At 36.2% G+C, this 24,634-nt stretch overlaps 1 protein-coding gene and 1 pseudogene across 1 annotated transcript; one reads left to right on the top strand and one right to left on the bottom strand.

Annotated features, from left to right (window-relative positions):
- Nucleotides 1-5,509: 5,509 nt before the first annotated feature.
- Nucleotides 5,510-10,137, bottom strand: LOC113360330 (sugar transport protein MST7-like). Its single transcript, XM_026603849.1, has 5 exons — nt 9,993-10,137; nt 9,512-9,834; nt 8,756-9,385; nt 8,249-8,666; nt 5,510-5,589 (listed from the first exon to the last, which is right to left on the bottom strand). The coding sequence occupies exons 1-5, from the start codon at nt 10,135-10,137 to the stop codon at nt 5,510-5,512; spliced, it is 1,596 nt and encodes a 531-aa protein (XP_026459634.1).
- Nucleotides 10,138-11,436: 1,299 nt separating this feature from the next.
- LOC113360329 lies at nt 11,437-24,246 on the top strand (annotated as a pseudogene).
- The last annotated feature ends 388 nt before the right edge of the window (nt 24,247-24,634 follow it).

Below are 24,634 nucleotides of genomic sequence, written 5' to 3'. Positions count from 1 at the left end.
GTGTCCTGATCCTCAAAAAATCAAAAAAAAAAAAAAAAACTTTAAACTCAAACATTTTGGACTCCAATTCAATCAAGAAATTGATCAAGCAAAGCAAACAAGAATCGAAGTGAGCGATGTTGGAGTGCGAAATCCAAATCTCAATTGCTCTTAGATGTATTTTAGAATGTATGTGTAACAAACACATCTTGTTTTTGATTGATTTTATTTTGTTTGATCGATGGAATATGATTTCAAAGATGAAATTAGGTTTTTAGAAGATCAGTTCGGCTGATCTTGGAGTATCAATTTTGAGCCGAACCTAGTGTATGACTTAGAGAAACACTATGTTCGGATAATGCGACTTTGCTAGATTTTGTTTGAATCAGACGAACCAATATTCGTCAGTTACAGAGTGAAGTTCGGTTGATAACTTTTCAGCTGAACCTCAGTTTTTTGAAAATATACCTAGGTTCGGTTGATAACTTTTCAGCCGAACCTCAGTTTTTTGAAAATATCTAGGTTCGGCTGATAACTTGTCAGCCGAACCTAGGTATATTTTCAAAAAAATGAGGTTCGACTGAAAAGTTATCAGCCGAACTGTTCATCTGGTCAGTAGATCTGGGTTTTAAAAATTTAATTTTTTTGACATATTCAACTTATGAAAAGAAATTAAACCTCGTATAGACTCCTATGATTTGAATCACACATTTTGGTCACTTCTAATCACTAAAATCTCAAAATTCAAAACCCAAGTTTTTTTTCACTTCTTCTTCTTCCTCTCAAAATCCCAACTCTCTCACAAGAATTTGATTTATCTACTAATTCACCACTAATAATTTAATTTTTAATCAATCCTTAAAATTCCTAGCTAATCAAATCTAATCATAATCATTAACACCAATTATGTAAGGGTAGTTATGCCATTATCAAAAAGGGTGGATAAGTGGTGATGTTGTTATTTATTTAGTGACCTTATTTTGACATTATTTATTATGCCTCAAAAAAATTTAGTATGCCTCAAAATAGGTTTTATATTTATTTGGGCTCGTTTTTTCGAGTATGGTATATGAGTTTTGGCCAGGCATTCGTCTGTTAGGGTCTTTTGTAATGGGGTTTTCCATTTGGGATCTTATAGGCATTTCAATTTTGAAATGTTAATGTGGGTTGTAACTTGTATTTGGGTTTTGTACAACAATTGTTTGTACGTTACAATTCTAATATAAATCTATTTACCAAGCAAACAAAAAAGAAAAGACAAAAGAGACCTTGGCAGTTTTACTAAGTTGTAATATTCTTTTTTAAAGGGATTAAGAATTTGATATTTTGGAACTCAGGTCATCGTATCGTGCAATAACCTTATCATTGTAGTATAGACTTTAGCAGTTTACTAACTTGTCCCCAGCTTCTTAAATAAGCCACAAAAACCTCAGAATACCCGAAAAGATTATAAGTAAAAATTGATGGCACTATGTGATTTGGTGCTTTTGGTTCAATATGGGTACCGAATTTGACATAAATCCCCTTTAAATTTATTCTCAAAGAAACTTGAAATTCAGAACTGGTATTGTAAAATAAATAAAATTATTTAGGATTTCTAAAAGTGGCAGTTTTATTCATATACAAACAAAAGTTTGAGAAGATTTCAATTAAGAAAATATTAAAATTGTATTGGCGATTTTGTACACATACTGTAGTAAAAAATAGAAAAGAAAAAGAATGCAAACCCAATTAGAACAAACCAAAGTCGAGGCAAGGATTATCCTCTAGCCTTAAGACAGATTCACCCCGCAATGGTGCTCATGAACTGTCGATGTCTTTCTTTCAGGATTCAACGACTTTACTTATCGGTGTAGTAGCACTCCAAACTTTGAGAAACGACGGACCAAAACTTTAGTGATGAACTCTGTTAAATGACACAAGCTTAATTAATGATTTTTATTGAATGCACTAGGATGATTATTAGTTTTCTAATTGTAACTCTAACCTAATGGAGTGCAGGGTATTTATGGACATTACTAGTACCTCTTCAATAAAGAGTCGTGATGCGTCTTCTGAATTCCAAATTGATTTCTCTTCACGTTTTTGGTTTTCGGTTTCGTTTAATTTCAAACTTGAAACTGACTTAAATAGACCTACCAAATTAAGATTAAGCCAAGACCGGTTGTACAACCCAAAATCCAAATAAAAACCGCTATTAGACCAAGGATTTAATTTTCTATTCACATATACGGCAGTTGTATTTAATTTTCCGACAATCACATTCACTCACTAACAATCCAATTAACAATGCAGACAAATACTAAAGAGAGTACAAACGGAAATAAATTGCATGGGTACTGGTAACTTTTGCATTGAACATTCCTTAGTTAATAGCTATCAGGCTTACTACTGGGTCAGTGTGCCAAAGGCTTTGAACTGTTAGTATTTAGTTTAAACCAAAGCAACAACTATCACACAATTTATTTCCTTATCAAGTTGATTCTCATGGTTGTGTTAGCTTCGTCCCTGGAAAATTCCCGAAATTCATTTATATTGCTAATTGTTCCAACAGGGACAATTCCCGAAATTCATATATATTGCTAATTGTTCCAATTAGTGATGGAAGAAACTTATGTTGGAAAATACTGTTTCAGAAGAATTGCAACATCGATATGTTACAGAACGTTCTACTAGATATTCGTCTTGATTAAGAAATGGGGCGTGATTTCAGTTATGGTGGAGAAATTTCATAATGTTTAAAAGTAAATCAGAATATCTCACAACATTAGAACCTAACAACGTGAAAATGGAAGTCAGATCAAATTAGTTAGCATCATAACCTCTCCCTCCCTAAATAGATGACCTATTTACTTTTAAATTTGTCCCATTAATAGATGATCTATATCCTTAAACAATAGATAATATTAAAAACTATCCTTTTAATTGATTATTGTCAGTACAAAAAATGTGTATAATTTGATAGTCATGTTTATATTCATTCCATAGTTGTTTTAAAATGTTTTTCAATGGTATACATATTACAAATATCCGTGATATAGTTTGAGAGACGAATCATTTCTAAATTTTACTAGTTATTATCCACAAAGGTATAATTGTAAAAAATAATTAAAAATACTCTTAGCTCCTCCTTGCCTTAAGAATTGTGTAAACTTGAACTAGGTCATCTATTGAATAACGGAGGGAGTACACTGTCTGTACACTTAAGTAGAACGAAATTACATTTTAATTAAGTAGTACAACTAAGCTGAAAATTAACAGATGAAGTTAATCAGTATTCCAAACTGAGTCGTATATCCAATCTTTTTTTCTCATCATTCTGCCGGAATATATACAGAAAGCAAATGCATATACTTTCATGAAAAAATAGATGTAGAGCATATGGAATGTCTATCCTTATTAGGTTTTGTGGATTGATCCTTAAATTTGGAGAATATCGCTCATGGTTTTGATTCTTTAGAAACTTGGTGCTCTATCAGGTTCAATAATACTGTCCCTACAATACATTTTGGGCCATAGGAAAACTTGTGTGCGCTGCCACCATATGGTGGTTCATATGGAAAGCCAAATGTGAAGTTGATTTCCAAAACATCAACCCGTGTCCTAGATACATTGGAAACCAAATTACCACTCACATCCCCACTGCCAATAATCTGATTCCTAGAAGAACAGAAATAACTATGATTAACAGTTGGATACAAATAATGAGCAACCATGTAGTTTGAAGGTATCCTTTGCTTACATGTTTTGCGTTGATAATTGCACATGACTAACATGAGTTGGTGTCTTTATAACAGGTACCACAAGAGAAACAATTGGAAAAAAAATAATGGGAGTCAGGTCCCATGGAAAAGAATAAGGAGATTACGTAGCATCTCAAGATGCTTTAGAGTGGGTTTCTCAACAGAACCGCAAGGTTTGCAACTTGTTAGGTCCAAATCATCTACTAAACAAAATAATGCAAGGAGGAAACAAAAGAACCAGTTCGAAGACCAGCTCAAAAATAAATCAGCTTATTTTGTGTTTAAACTCTTTTGAAAAAGTAACTTGTAGGGACATAAAGTCCAGCGACTATCAAAATCTCCAGCCATTAACAAAAGCCAGGGGTAGGCAACCAAGTCCTCAAATATGGAAGGAAAATGATCTCACAACTATCTGTCAGTAACACTCTTTTCCTTATCTATTAAAAGAAAAAAAAAATCTCCCGCAAGTTACTTTTCATCACGAGGGTATTAAATAGTGCAAAATATACCGGTCAGTTTCTTGATTGTATCGAAGTATCGTGACAGGCATCAAGTTTAAGCTTAGGAACACCCTAAGAGCATATACAATGCACGGGGTCAAGATAATCCTATGTGGAGGTCTTATTAACACTTTTATTGGGGGTCCGTCATTGCTAAATGACAAAAGAAAATAAATATAAGACTTTTTAGCTAGTCTATGTCCAATTCATAAGATCTTATCTAACACATTTTATTTGAATTTAAAAACAAAAAGATGAGGTGGATTAAAAGCAATTGGTAATGAGTGGAGTGTCCCTTCCATATTATATTTAAGTTAATTATGCATAAACAAGCGATGTGACTATTATCCTTTCACGTGCACACTTGGCCTAACACGTGCACCTACGTACGTGTGGTCATGAGTGTGCAGGTGACATTCGGTCACGGTACACCCCACGTACAGATTCATTCGGTCATTGTGGCCAAAGTCGGGCCTAGCTCTGACATATACCATGTTAAAGTGTGCAGGCATCCAACTCAAAACCAATTGGCAATGAGTGGAGCGGCCCTTCCATATTATATTTAAGTTAATTATGCGTAAGCAAGCAATGTGGGAATATTTTCCTTTCACATTTAAGACACATGGTCATGAAGAAAGTCTAATCTAGACTTTCTTCTTTGCCAGTACTTAGCCATGTCATCTTTTTTTATGATCCTGACTTTGGCATTGTGGATAAAACTTTAGTGGAAAAGGTCTTAAATCCGATATATCATGTTTTTTTAAGACATTTACCCCTTGCATTGGAAACGCTCTAACTGGGAATGTAAAAAGTTGTTTATTTTAATGTGTTAGAGCATCTCCAATGCTTGGGGTCAAGGTCATCCTATGTGGAGGTCTTACTAGTACCTTTTGGTTGTGGGTCATTTACTATATCACATAAAATAATAAAGATGACACTCTCTACCTAAATTTCATCTCCAATCTCCAAGGTTCTATCTACATTTTTTTTTCTAAATTTAGAGACAAAAGATGATGTGGACTTAAGACCCAGGGTCATGAAGAAGGTCTTATTTAGACTTTCTCCTTTACCCCCACTTGGTCCCCACATGGACATGTGGTCTCTTTTTATAACCTTCACCCTAGTGTTGGAGATGAAAAGTTGGTAGAAAAAGTCTTAAATCCTATGTGTCATATGAATTTAAGACCTTGACCCCTATCATTGGAGATGCTCTTAGGTCGGTTCCTATGGGGGGTGGCTAACCCACCCATTTGCCATGCCAGCTGGCCTGGCAAACTGGATGCGGTACTATGGTAAAAATGTTAAGCGATCGAGTCTCAACCATTCGGTAGATTTCAAACCTCCAACGGCTCTTTCTCCACCGTTATAAAAATGTGACATTCAAACACAAAAATTACGACAAATTTTTTACTCAAAAAGTTTCTATCTTTATCTATCTTATCTTTCAAAATGGCAAAGTTTGAATCCCAACTTGACTTGGCTACCCAATATGATAAATCTGGAGTGGTGCTTGAAGCCTTAGTTAGTAAGATATGTGAAGGTTATAAAGAAATAGATGAAAACCAAAGAAGTCTACAAGTTTTGGATATTAACCAAATCAAACCTCCAACTAAGAAAAGACAAAGAAAAGTTCAAGGGAAGGAAAATTTGAAGGCAAAGAAGAAGATAAACAAAGGAAACTCCGTTCATGAGCGCATTGATTGGAAGTTTGGTGAAATGAAAAGATAAACAAGATGAAGAACATTGTCCCAAATTTTTACTTTTAAAGTCTTTATTGTAAGTTATGTTTAGTTTATATTATCTAGATGAATGAAATAGGCACTAATGTAAATTAAAATTCCGAACTTAATGAAAGATGCACTAGTTTTATATTAATAATATCTTAAAATTAAAATTTGATACAAATGAAAGATGCATCATACAAATGAAAGATGCATCATATTTGCCTGGCATTTTTAGGGGCGACTTTTTTATTCCCAACCCATAGACAAGGTTAAGGGATGTCCAAAAGGATAGTAGAATACGTTAATGCCTTTCCGTAATCGGAAGTTATTTTTGAACCGATTGTTGAAAGTAAATCGGTAGTTAAGAGACGCGCAAAGACTACCGATTGATATGAATTTGTGCGAAATGCGTATTTGGGGCTACTATTAATCGGAGTTAATGATAAATTCATTTACTACCGATTATAGGCTCAACCAAAGTTCAGAAAAAAAGTATTTTTGTAAAATCTCATTTTGGGGCTACTATGTATTCGGTAGTTATATGAACTATTTTGACTACAAAATATGGTTGAATATTTGCAAAGAGATCCACTACATAATCGGAAGTCAAGATAACTTTATTTACTACCGATTATATGCTCAACTAAAATTCAAAAAATAAAGGATTTTTGCAAAATCTCGTTTTATTCGGGAGTCATATGAACTATCTTGACTACCGATTATGATAGGATTTCGGTAAAGAGGTCTACTTTATAATCGGAAATCAGGATACCTTCATTTACTACCGATTATAGGCTCAACCAAAATTCAAAAAATAGAGAATTTTTGCAAAATCTCATTTTGGGGCTACTCTATATTCGGAAGTTAAATAACCTAAATTTACTACCGATCATGGTAGCATTTTTGCCAAAGGTCTACTTTAATCGGGAGTCAAGATGATTTTATTTACTACCGATTATAAGATAATCAAAATTCAAAAGATAGAGAATTTTTGCAAAATCTCATTTCGGGAGTTAAATAATCTAAATTCACTACAAATTATGGTAGCATTTTAGCCAAAGGTCCACTTTAATCGGGAGTCAAGATAACTTTATGTACTACCGATTATAGGATAATCAAAATTCAAAAGATAGAGGATTTTATTTTGGGGATACTTTATATTCGGGAGTTATATAAATTAAATTGACTCCCGATTGTGTATTAACTTCCCGATTGTAAAGTTATCTAACGATTGTAAAGGGTAGTTTGGCCATTAAAAAAGCGGGAGATAAGGGATGGCTACATTTTACGTTCGGGTGACCTCTTTTGTCTTTTTGTGTCGCCCCTAATTCTTTTGGAGTCTCCACTAAAAATGCTAGGCATATTTAGGTTGTTAATCTAAACTCATCATATTTAGGCAACACCCTCAAGATAAGATAACAACCATCGAATTGAAAATCTTTTCCCACTCTGTTGCGCCATTCGAACCGACACATTTGCTCCACATCAAATGCGGGTTGTCCATTTTGTCGGTTTCGATAGCCTTCAGTAAGTGCGGCAACAAACAACTTCACATACTTACTGATTATTCCGAAGCGAGGACACAATCCATTTGTATCTCGATTATTGAGATTCAATGTTTCTTCTTGAAATCTCTGAAATATGCGACTCCATACAGTAACTTATTGTTGTTGTTGTCCATCATTGACCATATCTTGTATAACAAAAACATAATGCCTGCAAATAGATTCATCTTCAGCTATGCTAAATCTGCGAGTTCGAACTCGAACTGACATGTCGGATTTGTGGAGTGAAAGAATGGAGATTTAAGAAATGGTATGAACTGAAATGAAATTTGATATTGTATTTATAGGATGATGAAATGATGACCGTTAGATGCGATCATATAAGCGGTCGAGTCTAGACTGCTGGCGGTGAAAAGTAGACCTACCGGTTTTTGCTACACCGAGACTCGACCGCTCGGTAGAAACTTGACATAGTGGGTGCAAAACTGGCAAACAAGCCAGTTTGCTATGCCCATAAGAACTGGCCTTAGTGTATAGTTGGGGTATGCAAACATGTAGTCATAAACTGCTACTAAATGATTAAAATAATAAAATACCACAGCAGTATGTTAATACTATTCAAAAGATGAGGACAATTATCTATACTGAAATAGGAAAAGCTGATAACGATAAAGAAAATGTCTATCAAAAACAAACAAAAAAACAAAAAAAAGAAACTCTTTTCCCATTCTACATGTCCTTGTTCTTGTCCAAGATTTCAAAATCTTGCAAAGTTCTGTGCTTGCCCTCCAACTCAATATCTGGAGTCATAAATCTTCCCCAATACCAATGGTCTTTCCATACTCGAGACATTTCTTCCATTGGAATTCCTTTAGTCTCAGGTACAAAGAAGTAGACGAAAAGAGTCATGATAGCCACAAAACCACCGAAAAAGAAGAACAGTCCGAACTTCATAGTGCATAACATGCTCAAGATAAGTTGAGCAATTACGAATCTGAAGAGCATATTCACCACAACAGTGATACTTTGAGCTGCTGATCTGATCTCAAGTGGGGTTATCTCACTAGGTACTAACCATCCTAGAGGACCCCAAGACCAAGCAAATCCTGCCACAAATAGACAAATGCACGTAACGACAAGTTGCGCATACCCTTGAGGTATCGTTCCAATGCCATCTACTCCGAACTTAATCCATATTAAAATACCCACAAGCACCTGAAACATTAGCATATACGATTCAGTGAATACATAAAACTAGGCGGAATACGGAGAAGAAAGAATGAGTTAGCTAGAGTTGGAAGTACCTGAAAGATAAACATTTGACAACCACCCTGAAGAAACAAAAACCTTCTTCCCTCTTTGTCCACAACATTGATTGCGGCCAATGTAGCAAAGATATTAACCATACCAGTAATCACAGCAGACATAAGGGAGGCGGATTCACCAAACCCGATTGACTTAAAGAGAACCGGACCGTAAAACATAACCACGTTAATACCAGTAAATTGCTGGAAGAATGGGATAAGTATGGACATAACTAGATGAGGTTTGTATCTTCTCTGCATTAAGGTGGTCCATTGGCCTTCATACTTCTTGGATTCAGTACTCGCAGCAACTAAATCGTTGAATTCGTCGTCAATGTTCACAATGCCACGAATACGCTGGAGAAGTTTCTTAGCTTCTCCAGGTTTGTTACGATCTATGATGGAATTAGGAGTATCAGGTAGGAAAACTGCACCAACTGTCATTATAATTGCAGGCACAGCTGCTAGACCCAAACTTACTCTCCATCCTTCACCATTCTCCATCTTGGCCGTATAGTAATTTAATACATTCGCAACGAAAATTCCAACAGTAATCATCAATTGGAAGAAACTATTAAGTGCTCCCCTGTATTTATATGGTGCCATCTCCGAAAGATATAGCGGCACAGACTGTAAGCCAAAACCCATCTTTGTTAACGCATGTTAACACTATGCCATGGTACAAATACGCATGTTAACCCAAAATATACACCTTAAAGCCAGCAACAAAGAGAAATTTTTTTTAAAAAAAAGTACCTGATTGGCAAAACCAACACCAATGCCGAGCAACATACGTCCGATAATAAGCATTGTAATATTCATAGCGAAACCATTGAGAGAAGTACCAACAAGAAAAGCTAAACCTCCACAAAACATTGTGAATTTGCGTCCTAACTTATTACTTACAGAGGAGGCACCAATTGATGCTTGTAAAGCTGCTAAATACAAAGATGATGTAAATAGAGTTAAAGTTGCGCTGTTAAATTTACAGTACTGATTAGCTGATTCAACACCAATTTGCTGTCTGTAAACGGTTGGGAAGAACTTCTGCAGGAATGGTGCCATAGCAGTAACTCCACCTATACACGTAAAAATAAAGTTAAAACCGTCATCACATCATAAATCATATGCAGGGTATAAAAAATACAAAAATAAAATAATAATAATTCAAAACTTAAAAAGAGAATCAAAGATATATCAAGAACAGAAAGACTTATAAGACAAGGGAAAAACTTACCAGAGATACCGATATCGTATCCGAACAAGAGACCACCACAAGCAGCAACAATACAAGTGAAAAAGACATAACCCGTAAGTTTTCCAGGGTATTCTTTTTTCCCTTCTGCAGAAGAGACAAAGACAAAATCTTCTTCAACCGCCATTTGTGGTTGATTAGAAAAGTTACTGCGGATATAACTTTCTTCGTGCCCTAGCTAGATTTATTGTAGGTTGACAAGGTGACCTGCAGTAGGTATTTATAGATGGTGATACTCCTGTTCCTCTCAAAAGGATGTTCTTAACTGAATAGGAAAACAAGATAAGTATGGAATATTTGATAAGGAGCTGTCCTACAAAAGTCCGGTGATATATAATCTCGTCAACTCCTTATTCTTTTAGGATTTCAGAGGGAACCGTTTTTTTGGGACCATAGTTTTTTTTGTGAGGTACCATGGTTTTATTTTGGGTAAGACATTAGAAGTAAATCTAGGTCACACCTTATCTAGATATTTCTAATAAGATCATGGTCCCCCAAAAAAAACCATGGTCCCTAAAAAGTGGTTCTTTCAGAGGCTGGCGGGCAGTCAAACTCGTAAGTCCCCAAGGGTGGCGGGCGGTCAAACTTGTTAGGCCCGGAATGTTAGAGTAGTATTACTTATTACTGTTTTATCTTTGTAAAGTAAGGATTATTGCCCTTACATTTCTATTTCTAGTAGTTTAGAATATGCTCAGTTTATGCCTTAGGATAGGATCAAATGTTGCCTTAGGGCTGTGTCACTTTACATATCTTATTGTCCTATAAATGCTTCATTGTATGTCTGTTTCAGACACAACTTACCAATACAACAACATATCTTCTTCACAACGTAAAATCTTACATGGTATCAGGAGGGTTCGATCCCTTCACTTCCGCTGTAATAGCCGCCGCCATCACAAGTTTCTTCTTCACCATCTAAGTTTCAATTTCATCGATCCTTTCTACTTCTCCAAACCTTTAGAAGATAAAACTTTTCTCTAAATCTCTACAATCTCTGCTACTCAATCTCAATCTTATTCCGCTCACCAACAGAGTTATTTTTCTGTATTTCTTTCGTATATTCACCGTAATTAGAAGTGGAAGAACCGAAGAACTCAAGAACATGAAGAATAATTTCAGATCTACAACTTCTGCAACTTAAACATCATATTGGATAATTACTTCTTATACAATTTTCTCTGAAACATTATCAACAACAACCCATATTTCAAACACCCCGAATCTTAATTTAAAAACCTCTAATTCTTCATCTCAGATACAATTACCCCACAAAATTATTGATTTTTCAGTACCCCCATATCTTCAATCATCTCAGATTACACCTACTTCTTCAAAATTGACAGATTCAGAAGAAACCCCTTACGATCTAAAAACAAATTTCTTATCCCCAAGACCCAAAGTTCTTTGCTTTAACCCTAATCGCAGAATGGAGATACTTAAACGAAGAGAGGAAGACTTGAAGCAGCAAGCAGAACAATCTTGTTCTGATGAAAAAGAATATGATGGTGTTTCTTCGTCATCTCAAGGAGATGAGTCTAGTTTAAGTAGTACTACTACTAGTGAAGAAGAATCAATTACAAAGAAGGGTTCTTCTGAACATGCTGAAAGTGACGTTGAAATAGAAGAAGAAGAAGAAGAAGAAGAAGAAGAAGAGAAGCATGAAGTGGAAGAAGAAGAAGAGTTGGAGAATAATGGGTTCCTCTGGAATTTGTATCAGGTATTGAAATTTATTCTCCTTCTTGGTTTTGTGGGGTTTTCCACATCTTACATATCTTCAATGAATGCCTCAAACCTTCAATTACAACCTGTATGTAATGTCAAAGAAGGATTTAATATATTTGAAAATGGTTTGTATCAATCTGGTTTGGAGAAATCTGCGCTTTGGATTGTTACTAGTAACCCACAATTGGTAATGAAGAAGGAAAATCCTGTTCTAATATGTGAAATCATTCTTTTCAAAACCAGTTTCAATTACTCAAAAACTCTTATCATCATTTAATACATCTTATCATATTGATGTCTTTGTCTACCGGCACTCATTATTAACACCATCAGATTTTTCTGATACATCTTCAACACCTATTAACAAATCTCTAAAACCATTTTTCATCATCAGAACTACCACTCAAAACATCATAAAACCAGTTTAAAACTTCTTAATACCTGGATTCAAATCTGTTTCACCACTAATCCAACAACAATTTTAAATCAATTCTAAACAACGATATCAAAACAAATCAATACCAAAACCATTACCAATCATATATGTTAACCCACACAGATCAATAACCAATACCAATTATGTTGTTAATCAACATAAATCAATACTACCAATTGAAGAGGTATTCTGACTATCCCACACTATGAATTTGAAAAGAAACACCAATTTTCTCATACAAAAGTTGAAGTAAATTTGAAGTTTGAAGAATCAAGAATGAGATTTGGTGTTGTTTTATTTTTCATCTGCAAATTGATTCCTTTGTATAGGCAGTGGACATCAATTTGAGGTGAAGTATTAGGATATGTAAATGAATGTCTAACTGTTGGGGATGCTGTTGTATGCTATATACAAGATTTTGATGCTACAACTTCATTGCAATATGCTGTTACTTGTGGTCTAGTTAATTCTAATGTGGTTGGTTCAGATCCACAACAAGTTATCTATGCTGCTAGCTCCACCTGATGTTGTCCTCGCTATTGTTGAACCCACAACATAAGCCTATGATTGAAACTGCACAACATTTCAGCTTGTTCTATTGGAGAGTTATTGTATCAACTGCTTGATTGTTACATCCTGTGAATATGTTGATAATGCAAATGGCGAGTCGAATGTTGCTTCTGCCAAGATTACAGATGATGTTATTACATGCTTGCTCCTATGGATTCTGGGAGGAGTTTTCTACACGGGAATTTGCTTTCAGAAACTTTTCGACATGCCTTGTTAGTCTTTCGGCAAACTGATGTATATGTTTTGCTCCCTACTTCAGTTTGAGGGGGAATGTTAGAGTAGTATTACTTATTACTGTTTTATCTTTGTAAAGTAAGGATTATTACACTTACATTTCTATTTTTAGTAGTTTAGAATATGCTCAGTTTATGCCTTAGGATAAGATGAAATGTTGCCTTAGGGTTGTGTCACTTTACATATCTTGTTGTCTTATAAATGCTTCATTGTAAGTCTGTTTCAGACACAACTTATCAATACAACAATATATCTTCTTCACAATGTAAAATCTTACATTGTGAGACACATTCTTAGACTTCCATCATGAGTACTTCAGTTAACAAAACACATTCTTCATCGTTGCACCCGGAGAACAAGGGAAAAATACGGTTTAGTCCAGAAACCAGTCCAAAAGTACTGTTTAGTCCATCCCGAGTTAGCTAGGTACATATTAGTCCAAAAAGATACAAAGACATTAATATCCTTCACACGTTTTTCGTAATCCATACGTATTGCGAATTAAAACAGTTATTTTTCTCAATAGCAGAATAAAAACTAGAAGAAAAAAATGAAAAATAAATAAATCAAAATAATCATTTAACCGAGAGAAAAAGAAACAGAAACTGGTGAAGATTCAAATCAAAACCCTAGTCATGGATGAACGTCGCAGCAGCAGTAACATCATGGTGAAGAAGACCCAACAACAAATAGTCCAGAATCATCATCTAAATCGAAATCAATGAATTAAAATAAATCAACAGCTTCAAAGAGAATAAAACGACAACAAACATTAAATTTTCAACATCTAATCAGGTAGTAAAAGATCCAAAACCATCATTATCTAAAAGGAAATCGGTGATTGAAGAGAAATCAAGACCTTCAAAGAAGAAAAAACAACAACAAAAGAAGATTCAACATCTATTCAAGTAACAAAAGGTAAGATCATAATCTACTTTCATATATTGGACTGTTATGTGTGTACGAGTGCTATTTTGTTAGATTTTTTGTGATAGTATACAGATCTGTACACCGACGTGTTGTTTCAGTGATGTATGGCCTATTATATGTGTATGAATGCTATTTTTGTTAGATTTGATATGATAGTGTACGGATCTGTATATCGGCATGTTGTTTTAGGGATGTATGGCTTGTTATGTGTGTGAATGTTGTTTTTGTTTGACTTTTTTTGTGATAGTGTACACATTTGTACACCGCAGTGATGTGTCAGGGATGTATGGATTGTTTTGTGTGTATGAATGTCGTTTTTGTGAGATTTTTTGTGATAGCTTTAAGTTCTGTACACCGTAGTGTTGTTTCAGGGATGTATGGATTGTTCTGTGGGCATGAATGTTGGTAGTGTACAGATTTGTTGTGGTAGTGCACAAATTTATACATTGTAATGTTATTTCAGGGGTCTATGGATTGTTATGTAGGTATGAATGTTGTTTTTGTTAGATTTGTTGTAGTTGTGCAAAGAGTTGTACAACAACATGTTATTTCAGGGGTATATGGACTGTAACGTGAGTATGGATTCTATTTTACTTAAATTAGTTGTGGTTGTGTTTAGATTTGTACACATGTATGATAGCTCAAGGATGTATGGATTATTTCGTGGGCACCATGTTGTTTTTGTTAGATTTGTTCAGGAGTTACATACTTGTACGCCGTTGTATCATGTCATGGGAAATATGACCTGTTTTGTGGTTTTGAATGTCGTAGTTTTGCCATTTTTATAGGTGTGTACATACTTGTACTCTGCTGTATCATGTCATGGATATATGTCATGTTTCGTGTGATCATGTATGTTGGATTTGTCAAATTTTTGTAGTTGTGTACATACTTGTACATGAATGTATCATCTCATGGGAATATGACCTATTTTGTGGTTTTGAATGTTAGGTTGTGCCATTTTTATAGGTGTGTACATACTTATACATTGATGTATCTTGCCATGGGCATATGACCTTTCTTGTGTGAGCATGAAGATTGGATTTGTAAGATTTTTGTAGGTGTTTACATACTTGTACACTAGTATGTTATGTCATGGATATATGATCCGTTTTGTGAGTACGGACGTCGCGGGTCCTTTATATTTTTGACGTTGGATTTGTTGGGTGTACATACTAGTACACTAGTAAGCTATCTTATGTAGGGCTATCAATGGGTACCCATTACCCGGATCCGGAACCGGACCCGGTATATTAGGGTCCGGTTCCGGGTCCTAAAGTTGAACCCATTAGCTACTTAGGACCCGATTGGACCCGAATTTAAACGGGTCCGAACGGGTAATACCCATTAGGTACCCGCGGGTATCGGGTACCCGTTTATTCATTCTTTTATTCATGTTTTTAGCAAAATTATAAGTATTTTTTCTACTTTTAGCTTTGATATTTTACTCATTTAAATTTTTTCTCTTACATTTAATCTTTATTTAGTACATTCATAAGAAATAATAATAATTTTTATAAAAATTACTTAAATCCAAGCTAAAAAGAGAAATATATTAAGTTTTTGAAATTTTTTAAATAGTTTTCTTTAGACCCAATAGGTACCCAGAACCGACGGGTACCCGGGTATTTAAACGGGTCCGTTTCTGGGTCCACAAATTTAGGAACCGGACCCAGAACCACTAGGAACCTGACCCGACCTTTATAAGTAGGGTCCGGGTCCGGGTCTAGTGATACCCGGGAGGACCCGGACCCGTTGACACCCCTAATCTTATGGATATATGACATGTTTTATAAATTTTTGAAGCTGGATTTGTCTGATTTTTGTAGGTGTGCACATACTTATTGGAGATGGTAGCATCAGAAACTGCAGAAACCTATCGGTGATCCTGCCAAAGTGTAAAATATCGCAGAAGATAAAGAATACCAAGATTATTGTGCGAGTAGGAGAGCAACAACTTGATTGCTATTTGAAACTTGCTTAAATTGTTTGTAACTTTGTTAAACTATTGACAACTATGTTTCTTAACTTTCTTAAGAAAGTATTATTACTAGTAAACCTTGAATTAATCTTATTATTAGTGTGAATGATGTTTTGAATGTAGATTTGCGTCAAATTTACAGGGTATATTATAGGTAAAAAATAATAATCATGTGTACATAATGGTGTACATGATGGTGCACATCTACTGACAGGTTAGAAAATCAAAATGTACATGTTGTTGAACATGTACTGACATGTCAAAAAATTATTCATACCTGTAGAAATAAAGACACGTGTATTGAACTAAAAACCAAACTAGATTCTTCAAATTAATAAGATACTATATACCATCCATTTTAACAAGCTACAAGAAAACAAAAAGCACAAATACGTAAGCAAGAAGGATAGTAAATCATCAAGGGAGGGGCACGTAAAGCACTCAGTGTACATCATAGGTATTCTTTACTTCTCCATAACAATTTTATTGCGTTGAGTTCTTCGTCTTCCAAATGGAGACATGGATATGAGACTAATGATCCTATCCATAAGAGCTTTTACCTGTCTTTTTGACATCAATACGATAATCTTCATCCTGGAAAATAAAACATAAAACACCAATGAAATGATCTGAAAAAAGCAAAACAACATAAAGTTGTGGAACTATGCGCAAATTTAAAAATAATAAACATGTGTATAAATATGTACACATTAAGAAAAAGCATGTGTACAACTATGTACACTTAGTTGCAGAACTATACACATCTTCAAAACAATCAACATGTGCACATTTGTACCCATAAAATGCCATATATAAATGAGACAGCACAACGTGCACCATTTTATACACACATACAACTTGAATCGTGTATCTAAGCAACAATATCACTACCCATAATGAATAAAATATTTTTGAGCTTGAGTCCCTAAATTTATAACATATGAAATCATATAATTCCTAACAAGTTTGAAGTGTGACATATCATCAATCCGAATATCATCTACATTATTACTATGGTGAACTATGCTCAAAGTAAGGTTTCAAGTTCAATTGTGAAGGTAAAGAAACTTACCCTAGTGACATCCACCATTTATAAATAGAATAATCAAGAGGTAATCATCTCGGCATCGTATTCATGTCCAACAATCTTCATTAACTGCGACCAAATGATTCATGCACCTATTACAAAGAAAAATGTCAAAGGTGGATAAGAGTACAAATGCATACCAATAAAGCATGCCATATAATATTGAGACAACACAATGGTGTAAAATTATGTACACAGTTTCAAAAATCCAAATTCAACATCCATATCCGCAAGACAGACATAAAATCATGAGAGACCATACTAGTGTACAAGTATGTACACATCTGCAGAAAACAATAGAAATAGAGCATTGGCTCAAACAAAACAACCCATGCATTTATCAGAGAGAAAGTTTTAGTGTAAAAATATGTACGCATGTACCAATATATGACCAAATACTCAGACATGGTTGGTACCCTATATATTACAACAAAAAAAATATCAATAACATATACGGTGTACATTAAAGTGCATGAACATGCTATACAAAGTGAAACATATACTAGTGTATAAACATTTACACCTCTACAAAAAACTAACAAATTTTAGCATCATACCCACAGGACATGTATACCTCTATAAAAACCTAACAAAATCTAGCATCCATACTCGTATGACAGACCATATATTCATCACATAGCATTTCAGTGTACAAACAAGTACACATCTATAGAAAAGTACCAAAATCTAGCATATATACCAACAAAAAAGGTCATGCATTCATCACAGAGCATACTAGTGTACAAGTATGTAAATATTTACATAAAATAACAAAATAGAGCATTGATTCAAACAATACAACCCAAGCATTCATCATAGAGAATTTCACTGTACAAATATGTTCACATCTACCAAATAGGGGCGAATGCTCACCATGATTCAAGATAGCATACACAATCTTCTCAGACATGGTTGATAACCTGCATATTACAGAAAACATATATCAAAAACACATCAAAGCTCTAAACAACATACAAAATATCTCGAAAAATAGCATTCTTAGGTTCAATCAACACACAAATGATAAATCAAATAATTATTAAAAAAAAATTGGGTCACATCTAAAAGATCTCAACCGAATATAGTAACACAAAGATGTAACATCTAAAGATCTGAATCATATATAAATTTATTAGAGAATTAATTTTTCGAATCAACCTTAAATCACAAAAAAATCAGAACATATACAGTGTACAAAAAAGTACACATTCTGCATAGTCAAAAATAAAATAAAATCAATTACTCTATCAATGGAAAACATGAATAAACATTAATTAAACACACAGATGAAGAAATGGAAAATAAAAAGAATCAAAGATCGAAAATCGATTTCATATCATACATCCAAAAACAAATAAAAATAAAGATCAAAATGAAAAACATAAATCAAAAGAGTTTCATGAAAATCAAAACCTAACTGTTGATGGTGGCTTTTAGTTCAGGGCTAAAATTGTAAAACCATGCATCTAATAGGCCGTCACTCTGCAAAGAGACAGAGCCATGTAAAAGTGATGAGTGTTCAACCTCTTCACTGACACATTCATTGAGCAACTCAATATTTTCTTGTGAAATTCACCAGAATGGTGCATGTAGCAACAATCCCAGATATTCTGTAAATCTTGGCACCTTACATATATTCACTTAATATAAGTTTCCTTGAATGCTTTCTATGCTATGTTCCCCTGATGAACCCTTAATGTTGATATGACATGACGATTTGTGCTCACTCGCAGCAGGGTAGTACGAATTTCCAAGTATCAAGGATGAGGTTTTTGCATAAGTTATTCAATCAGAAAGCATGCTGCTCTCTGGCAATGAACTTAAAAGAACTCTGCGTCAACACATAAAATCAATCAATTACCCCGACTAACTTGTAAAAGTTAGGATTTTGCGCCTTGCGCAGTATATCAGACCTTGCTTGTCGAAATTAATCCTAGGCAAACTAGGTGATTAATTTGTCATGGATTAGTAGGTGCAAAATCTTGCCCAGAATCAAAAAACAAGGAGCCGCAGGATAGGAGCAGCAACAAAGAGAGACGTGGCCATGCCTTAAGCCAGTCGGCGCCATTTTCCACCGGCCACGCCTCATCCTAAACTAGCCCTATTTCCCTCGACCAATCAGGTCGCCTTAAACTCGTCACACACACATAAGTTGTGGCCGGGCCCATACTTACCGGCCCCATTTCCCATCGACCAATCAGGTCGCTCTAAAGCCGCCACACTCACACCAGAAGTGTAGCCACATCCATGCTTGTCCGACCCTCTTTTCTGACCAATCAGGTTGGTCTAAACTTCCCACAGTATTAAAAAAGGGAAACTGCGCCAGATAGTCGTGAAGCCAATTGGCTTTCCAAAAACCGCGCCAACATGCCAAACATGCCATGTTGCGCCAATGAGATAAGCGGCATGCCAACATGCCACGTTGCGGCAGCATGCCAAAACATGCCACGAGCCGTGTGGGACCCAGGAAACCTTAGGAATGGCGCCATATCATAGCCACCCATGGTAATCCTTACTCGTGTGGTCGTTTCCACATCATGGCCTTGCTATAGTTCCCTTGGAACAACTATGGTACCATTTGCACAAAAAGTGTTGCCATGACGCGTCCGCATGCCACACACTAATTAGGGTTTGGGCATGCCAAACCCTAATTTAGGCAAAGTTGCTACGCCAACCAAGCCAAGTAACGTTCCACAGAGCATTGGGATTGATGTGGCAACAAGGCCAATGTTGCCAAACCACATTTCGGGTCTAACACCAATGTGCCAAAATCTAGCGGCCATGGATACGTCAGGCGATACTTGCATAATCGTGCCACTGGCATGTGCCAGCTATCTCAGCCACACCACCGTGCCGCAGCGCACGTGCTAATTAAGGTTTCGATACGCCAAACCCTAGTTTATCTAAAGTCGCCATGCCAACTAGGTTAAGTGATTCTCCTAAGGCCTTAAGTTTAACTTAGCAACATGGCCAATGTTGCCAGAGCCATATTTGGGTCTAACCCCAATATGCCAAAACAACTGCCACGGCTACGCCACTGGCATGCCGCTATGCCATGGCTACGCCAGACGCCACTATGCCAATGGCGCCACTTTTCTATACAACAAGATATGGCCATAATCAATGGTCATCCTTCCTCATGAGATTTAATCTCAGCCATCCAAATTCGCCATCGAACTGACAAACTTGTGGCAAGTTTCAAGCGACCAGCCGCTTAAATCTCGTGGCCATGGCTACGCCAGGCGCCACTTATACCACCGTGCCACTGGCATGCACGAGTTATACCAGTCATGCCGCAGTGCCACTGGCATACACCAAAACGCCACTGTGTCATTACCAGGCGCCAACATAAGGTATCCATAATCAACGGCTACCCTTCCTCATAGATGCAATCTCAGCCATCCAAGTTTTCCACCAAACTGACGGACTCGTGGCAAGTTTTAGGCGACCAGCCAAGACGTGCCTAATAGCATCACATGTTATTTTCCTGTGGCAAGACTCTTGACTTTGACTTGACGCACAGAGCAAAGTGCTACATGTTTTCCACGAAAACACTCGAGACATCAAACATGTCACAGGGGGATACTCATCAGGGTATTGGTCTGGAGGTTTACAGCGTGCGGCGTGCAACACGCCCGTTATTAGAAAGTGTCATGAAGTGGGATAATTAGTGGCGGCAAGAAGTAACGGGTGTAAACGGATCCACTTCCTTCATCATGGAAGCATGGGTTTCTGACGGTTATACGTTACTCCACTCTTCCATCACCGAATCGTTCCCACTTCCTACGAGACCAGGGTACGTTTCAATATGACTTGTATAAATAGGCTTCACCTATTTCCACCAAAAAACAAGTTTTGGTCGGCAACAACATAGTATCCAGAAATCACCAAGAACTGATAGCTTTTCACTCTACAAGCCAGTTCTACTTTCTGATACAATTCATAAAACAAGCCACATCTTCAGAATCAACCATTCTAGTCTCAACACTCTCTTCTCTTCCCTCCCTAAGACCAACCCTTCTCCTTTACTTTGTGACCGAAGCAAGCGTGGAACGACCATTTCTTGGTTTAGGCCAGGATTGTACAGATTGATCCCTCGAATCAAAAGTACTCCCGCGCAGTACATTCTTTAGGGTTTAGATTCGTTTCTCATCCACACACTCGAATTTACCAAAACTGGCAGAAACAATTTTCACCCACGAACACTAACAAATAATAAATTCAAAACCAAAAACAGAAATCAAAAGACCGAAAGCAAGATGAAAGACAAAATCTATTTCATCTCATGCATTAAAAAAATAAATAATCAAAAACATATAATAAAAGTAACAAACAAAATCGAATGAAAGATGAGATTGAAATCGAAGTCTCTAACCTGAGATCGAAATCTAATGAACAAACGATTGAATCCAAGAAATCGCCTCAAAATATCTGTCTGTCTCTCTCCTGATTTGAATCTGAGATCTAAAAATTAAAAACTCATTCTTATTCCTGTATGCTCATACAGATGGGCAATTATAGTAACGGATTAATTTGGATCGTTACGAGTTTGGAGTAACTCGTTAAAAATTTGGACCAAACTGTTTACACGGGCTTTTTTAGGACTAGGGAGTACTAGGTCTGAGGACCCTGGACTAGTGTATCTAAATCCCACTAACTTTGGGACTAAACGTCAATTTCAATTCTAATGTTGCAGAAGAAGAAGGTGGGACTACTTTGAGCAAAAAAGCTGCAAAGAAAGAAGCAATGAAACATCAGAAACTTAAACGTTAACAAGAAGCTGCAGCAGCTAGTGCTGCTGCTCTCGCTTCTGCCTCAATAAAAGCTGATCCATTGACATAAAATTATGGGGAAGTTCCGCTTCAAGATATACAATCAAAAGCTGTTACTGGACGAAAATTGACTAGAATTTGGATTGGTGAACGAAAGTTTGAAGGATAAAACAGTTCTTGTCTGTGGTCGAATTCAAACAACCCGTCCTGTTGGTAAAAATATTGTTGGTTTTGAGAGAGCAGGGCTTCACTATTCAGTGTGTTATTACAGTTGCGGAAAATCTCATTAGTCGGCAAATGGTGAAGTTTGCAACAAGTTTGAGCAAACAATCGGTTGGGCTGGTCACTCCTTATGGCCCAACGATTAGGTTGTCCCTTAATCAAGTAATGCAGATCTAAATAAAGGAGGTAAGTTTGGAAAAGGAAACTAAGTTGATATATCTCTTGTTCACGAAGAAGAAAAAATTGCGAAAAAATAAGAGGTGTTTGCTGCCATGAGAAAAACAAGAGGAAGGAGAAAATGGGGAGCTATATAGTTGTGTCTTGGTGATGATTTGAGAGAGTTTGGAGAAGAAGGGTGTTCTAGCGAAGGACCGTTTTGGTTGGTGAAGATTTATCCATTGCATCCTACATTTCTTCAAAGGTATTTCCTTGTTTTGTTATTGGTTGAATCTACCTAAGTATTTGGTAAAGAATTAGTTATTCATCGTTAGCGGTTAGTGAGTAGAGAAAGAGAGCATTATTACCCAAGTGCTGTATGCATCTTGAAGTTGTGTGACATCCCAGTTTGGGAGAATTTGTTGTAACCCCAATATTTGTCATAGTGGAAATTTGCCCGTGGTTGTTTACTCTTCGCATTCGAGAGGTTTTCCACGTTAATCTTCGGTGTTGTGTGATTCGTATTATTTTCCTCGTACCTGGGTATTGCGTATTATTAATTGTGTAGGTTCCATATTGTGCATAGCGTCTCGGATAGATAATTCCCCTAACAGAATATCATGTGGATGTGGAAGGGATTGTATCAGTTCCTGATGCTCCAATAAAAGGGGCAACCCAGCAGGTTGAAAAACAAGTCAGGAAAATCTATGGGATTAGTAAAGCTTTACCCATGCTTCCAATCAATATTGATGACGCAGCGGTCAGTGAAGCTATTGAGAAAGCTTTGCATGCTGACGAACAACTTGTTGGCGTTTACCAGGATAAAAGTTTAAACTTTCGGGCTTTAGATTTGCACACTCCTTCCAACCAAGCGATTTTCCGCATTCAGTCTCAAGTTGAAACTTCATTTAGGCAGTACTTGTTATCTAAAGAATTTATTGGAATCCATACACCAAAATTGATAGCATGCGCAAGTGAAGGCGGTGTATCTGTCTTCATACTTGACTATAAAGGCCGCCATGCTTGCCTAGCATAATCACCACAACTTCACAAGCAGTTTTCAATGTGTAGTGACTGCATGCTTGTCTTTGAGGTTGACCTGTTTTCAGGGCAGAGGACTCCTTCACACACAAAAATTTATGTGAATTTACTAGTCTTGATGTGGAAATGGAGATTAAGGAGTACTAATTTGAGGTGATGAACATTGTAGACGACCTATTTGTTAGAATATTCTATAATTTGAATGAGAACTGAAAAAAAGAACTTGAGACCAGTGGGGAACAGTATCCCTTTATGCCTCTGAAGTACCTAAGGAAGACTCAGAGACTTACACCATGTTTGTTTACTCCTGACTCATCTGAGTCGTCTGGATCTGAATCATCTGGATCTGAGTGAAATCACCTGACTCATCTGGATCTGAGTCGATATGTTTGTTTTGAGTCAGATCTGACTCATCTGACTCGGAAATAAGTGAGTTAGTGGTTTGGTCTCATGAGTCAGGGGTATTTTGTTACCTGACTCAAATGAGTCCGAGTCAGGGGTTATGTCTGAGTCAGAGGTCGAGTCAGATCTGACTCAAAATGGAAAACAAACGGTCTGACTGCTGACTCGGTCCGAGTCAGGGGTTGACTCAGATTCAGACGCCGAGTCAGCTGCAAACAAACAAGTTCTTACTTTTGAAGAAGGGGTTCAGATGTTGAAGGAAGTGGTGTTGAAGTTGATCCTCTTGGTGACTAAAATAAAGAAGTGGAGAGGAAGTTAGGGAAGCTCTTACTTGAAAAAAATATGGCACTGAGTTCTATATACTTCACCGGTATCCATCGGCTATTAGGTCTTTTTACACCATGCCATGTATGTTATGACAACCCTGCATACAACAATTAATTTGATGTCTTTATTTGAGATGAGGAGATCATTTCAGGAGGTCAACGTGTGCACGTACATGAGCTCTTGAGAACTAGAGCAGAGGGTCTTGGAACTGATCAAACATATATAGATGGATTTCAGTATGGTACATCGGTGGATTTGGAGATGGATTGGAGCGAGAGGTGATGCTTTTTTGTGCTTTGAACAACATCAGTAAGACTTCGCTTTTCCCACGCGACCCTCGTAAGATCAGTTCCTAATTTGTTTTCTTTTGTTTTGTGAATAAGATAATTCACAGTTATTAATTCCAATTTGAATTAGGGCCTTTTTAGTTTTAAAATCAAATTATGATAATGTTGATTTCTCCTACAACACCATTTGGATAATGTTAGTATAGTATACTACCCTCGAAGATTGTTGCAAAAAGATTTTTAAAAATTAGACAACTTATAGTAAAAGAAACAGTCAAATACTAGAGCTTCAACCTCGATTTTTAATTTGGTAGACATTGTAAGCTCAAAGGGAGTCTTCTTTGTGTTTGTCAATGCTCTAGTTCTGGATTGGGTCTGTGTACATAAATAAAGGTATTTTGAATCGTCATCCTGATGCTGTCAAGCCTTTCCTTATCATTGAGTAGTGAAAACACAC

The sequence above is a fragment of the Papaver somniferum genome, chromosome 3 (assembly GCF_003573695.1).
Source record: "Papaver somniferum cultivar HN1 chromosome 3, ASM357369v1, whole genome shotgun sequence".
Lineage (NCBI taxonomy): Eukaryota > Viridiplantae > Streptophyta > Magnoliopsida > Ranunculales > Papaveraceae > Papaver > Papaver somniferum.
The sequence above is the reverse complement of the archived record's forward strand: the minus strand, read 5'-3'. Positions and strand labels throughout refer to the sequence as shown.

What these genes read in the sequence shown, in the direction of transcription:
- LOC113360330 (XM_026603849.1), bottom strand. Translation starts at nt 10,137, where the DNA reads ATGGCGGTTGAAGAAGATTTTGTCTTTGTCTCTTCTGCAGAAGGGAAA. An exon ending in ATACGATATCGGTATCTCTG is followed by an intron (nt 9,835 to 9,992) that starts GTAAGTTTTTCC and finishes TTACGTGTATAG; the next exon opens with GTGGAGTTACTGCTATGGCA. An exon ending in AAGATTTATGACTCCAGATA is followed by an intron (nt 5,590 to 8,248) that starts TTGAGTTGGAGG and finishes TGTCACATTTTT; the next exon opens with ATAACGGTGGAGAAAGAGCC.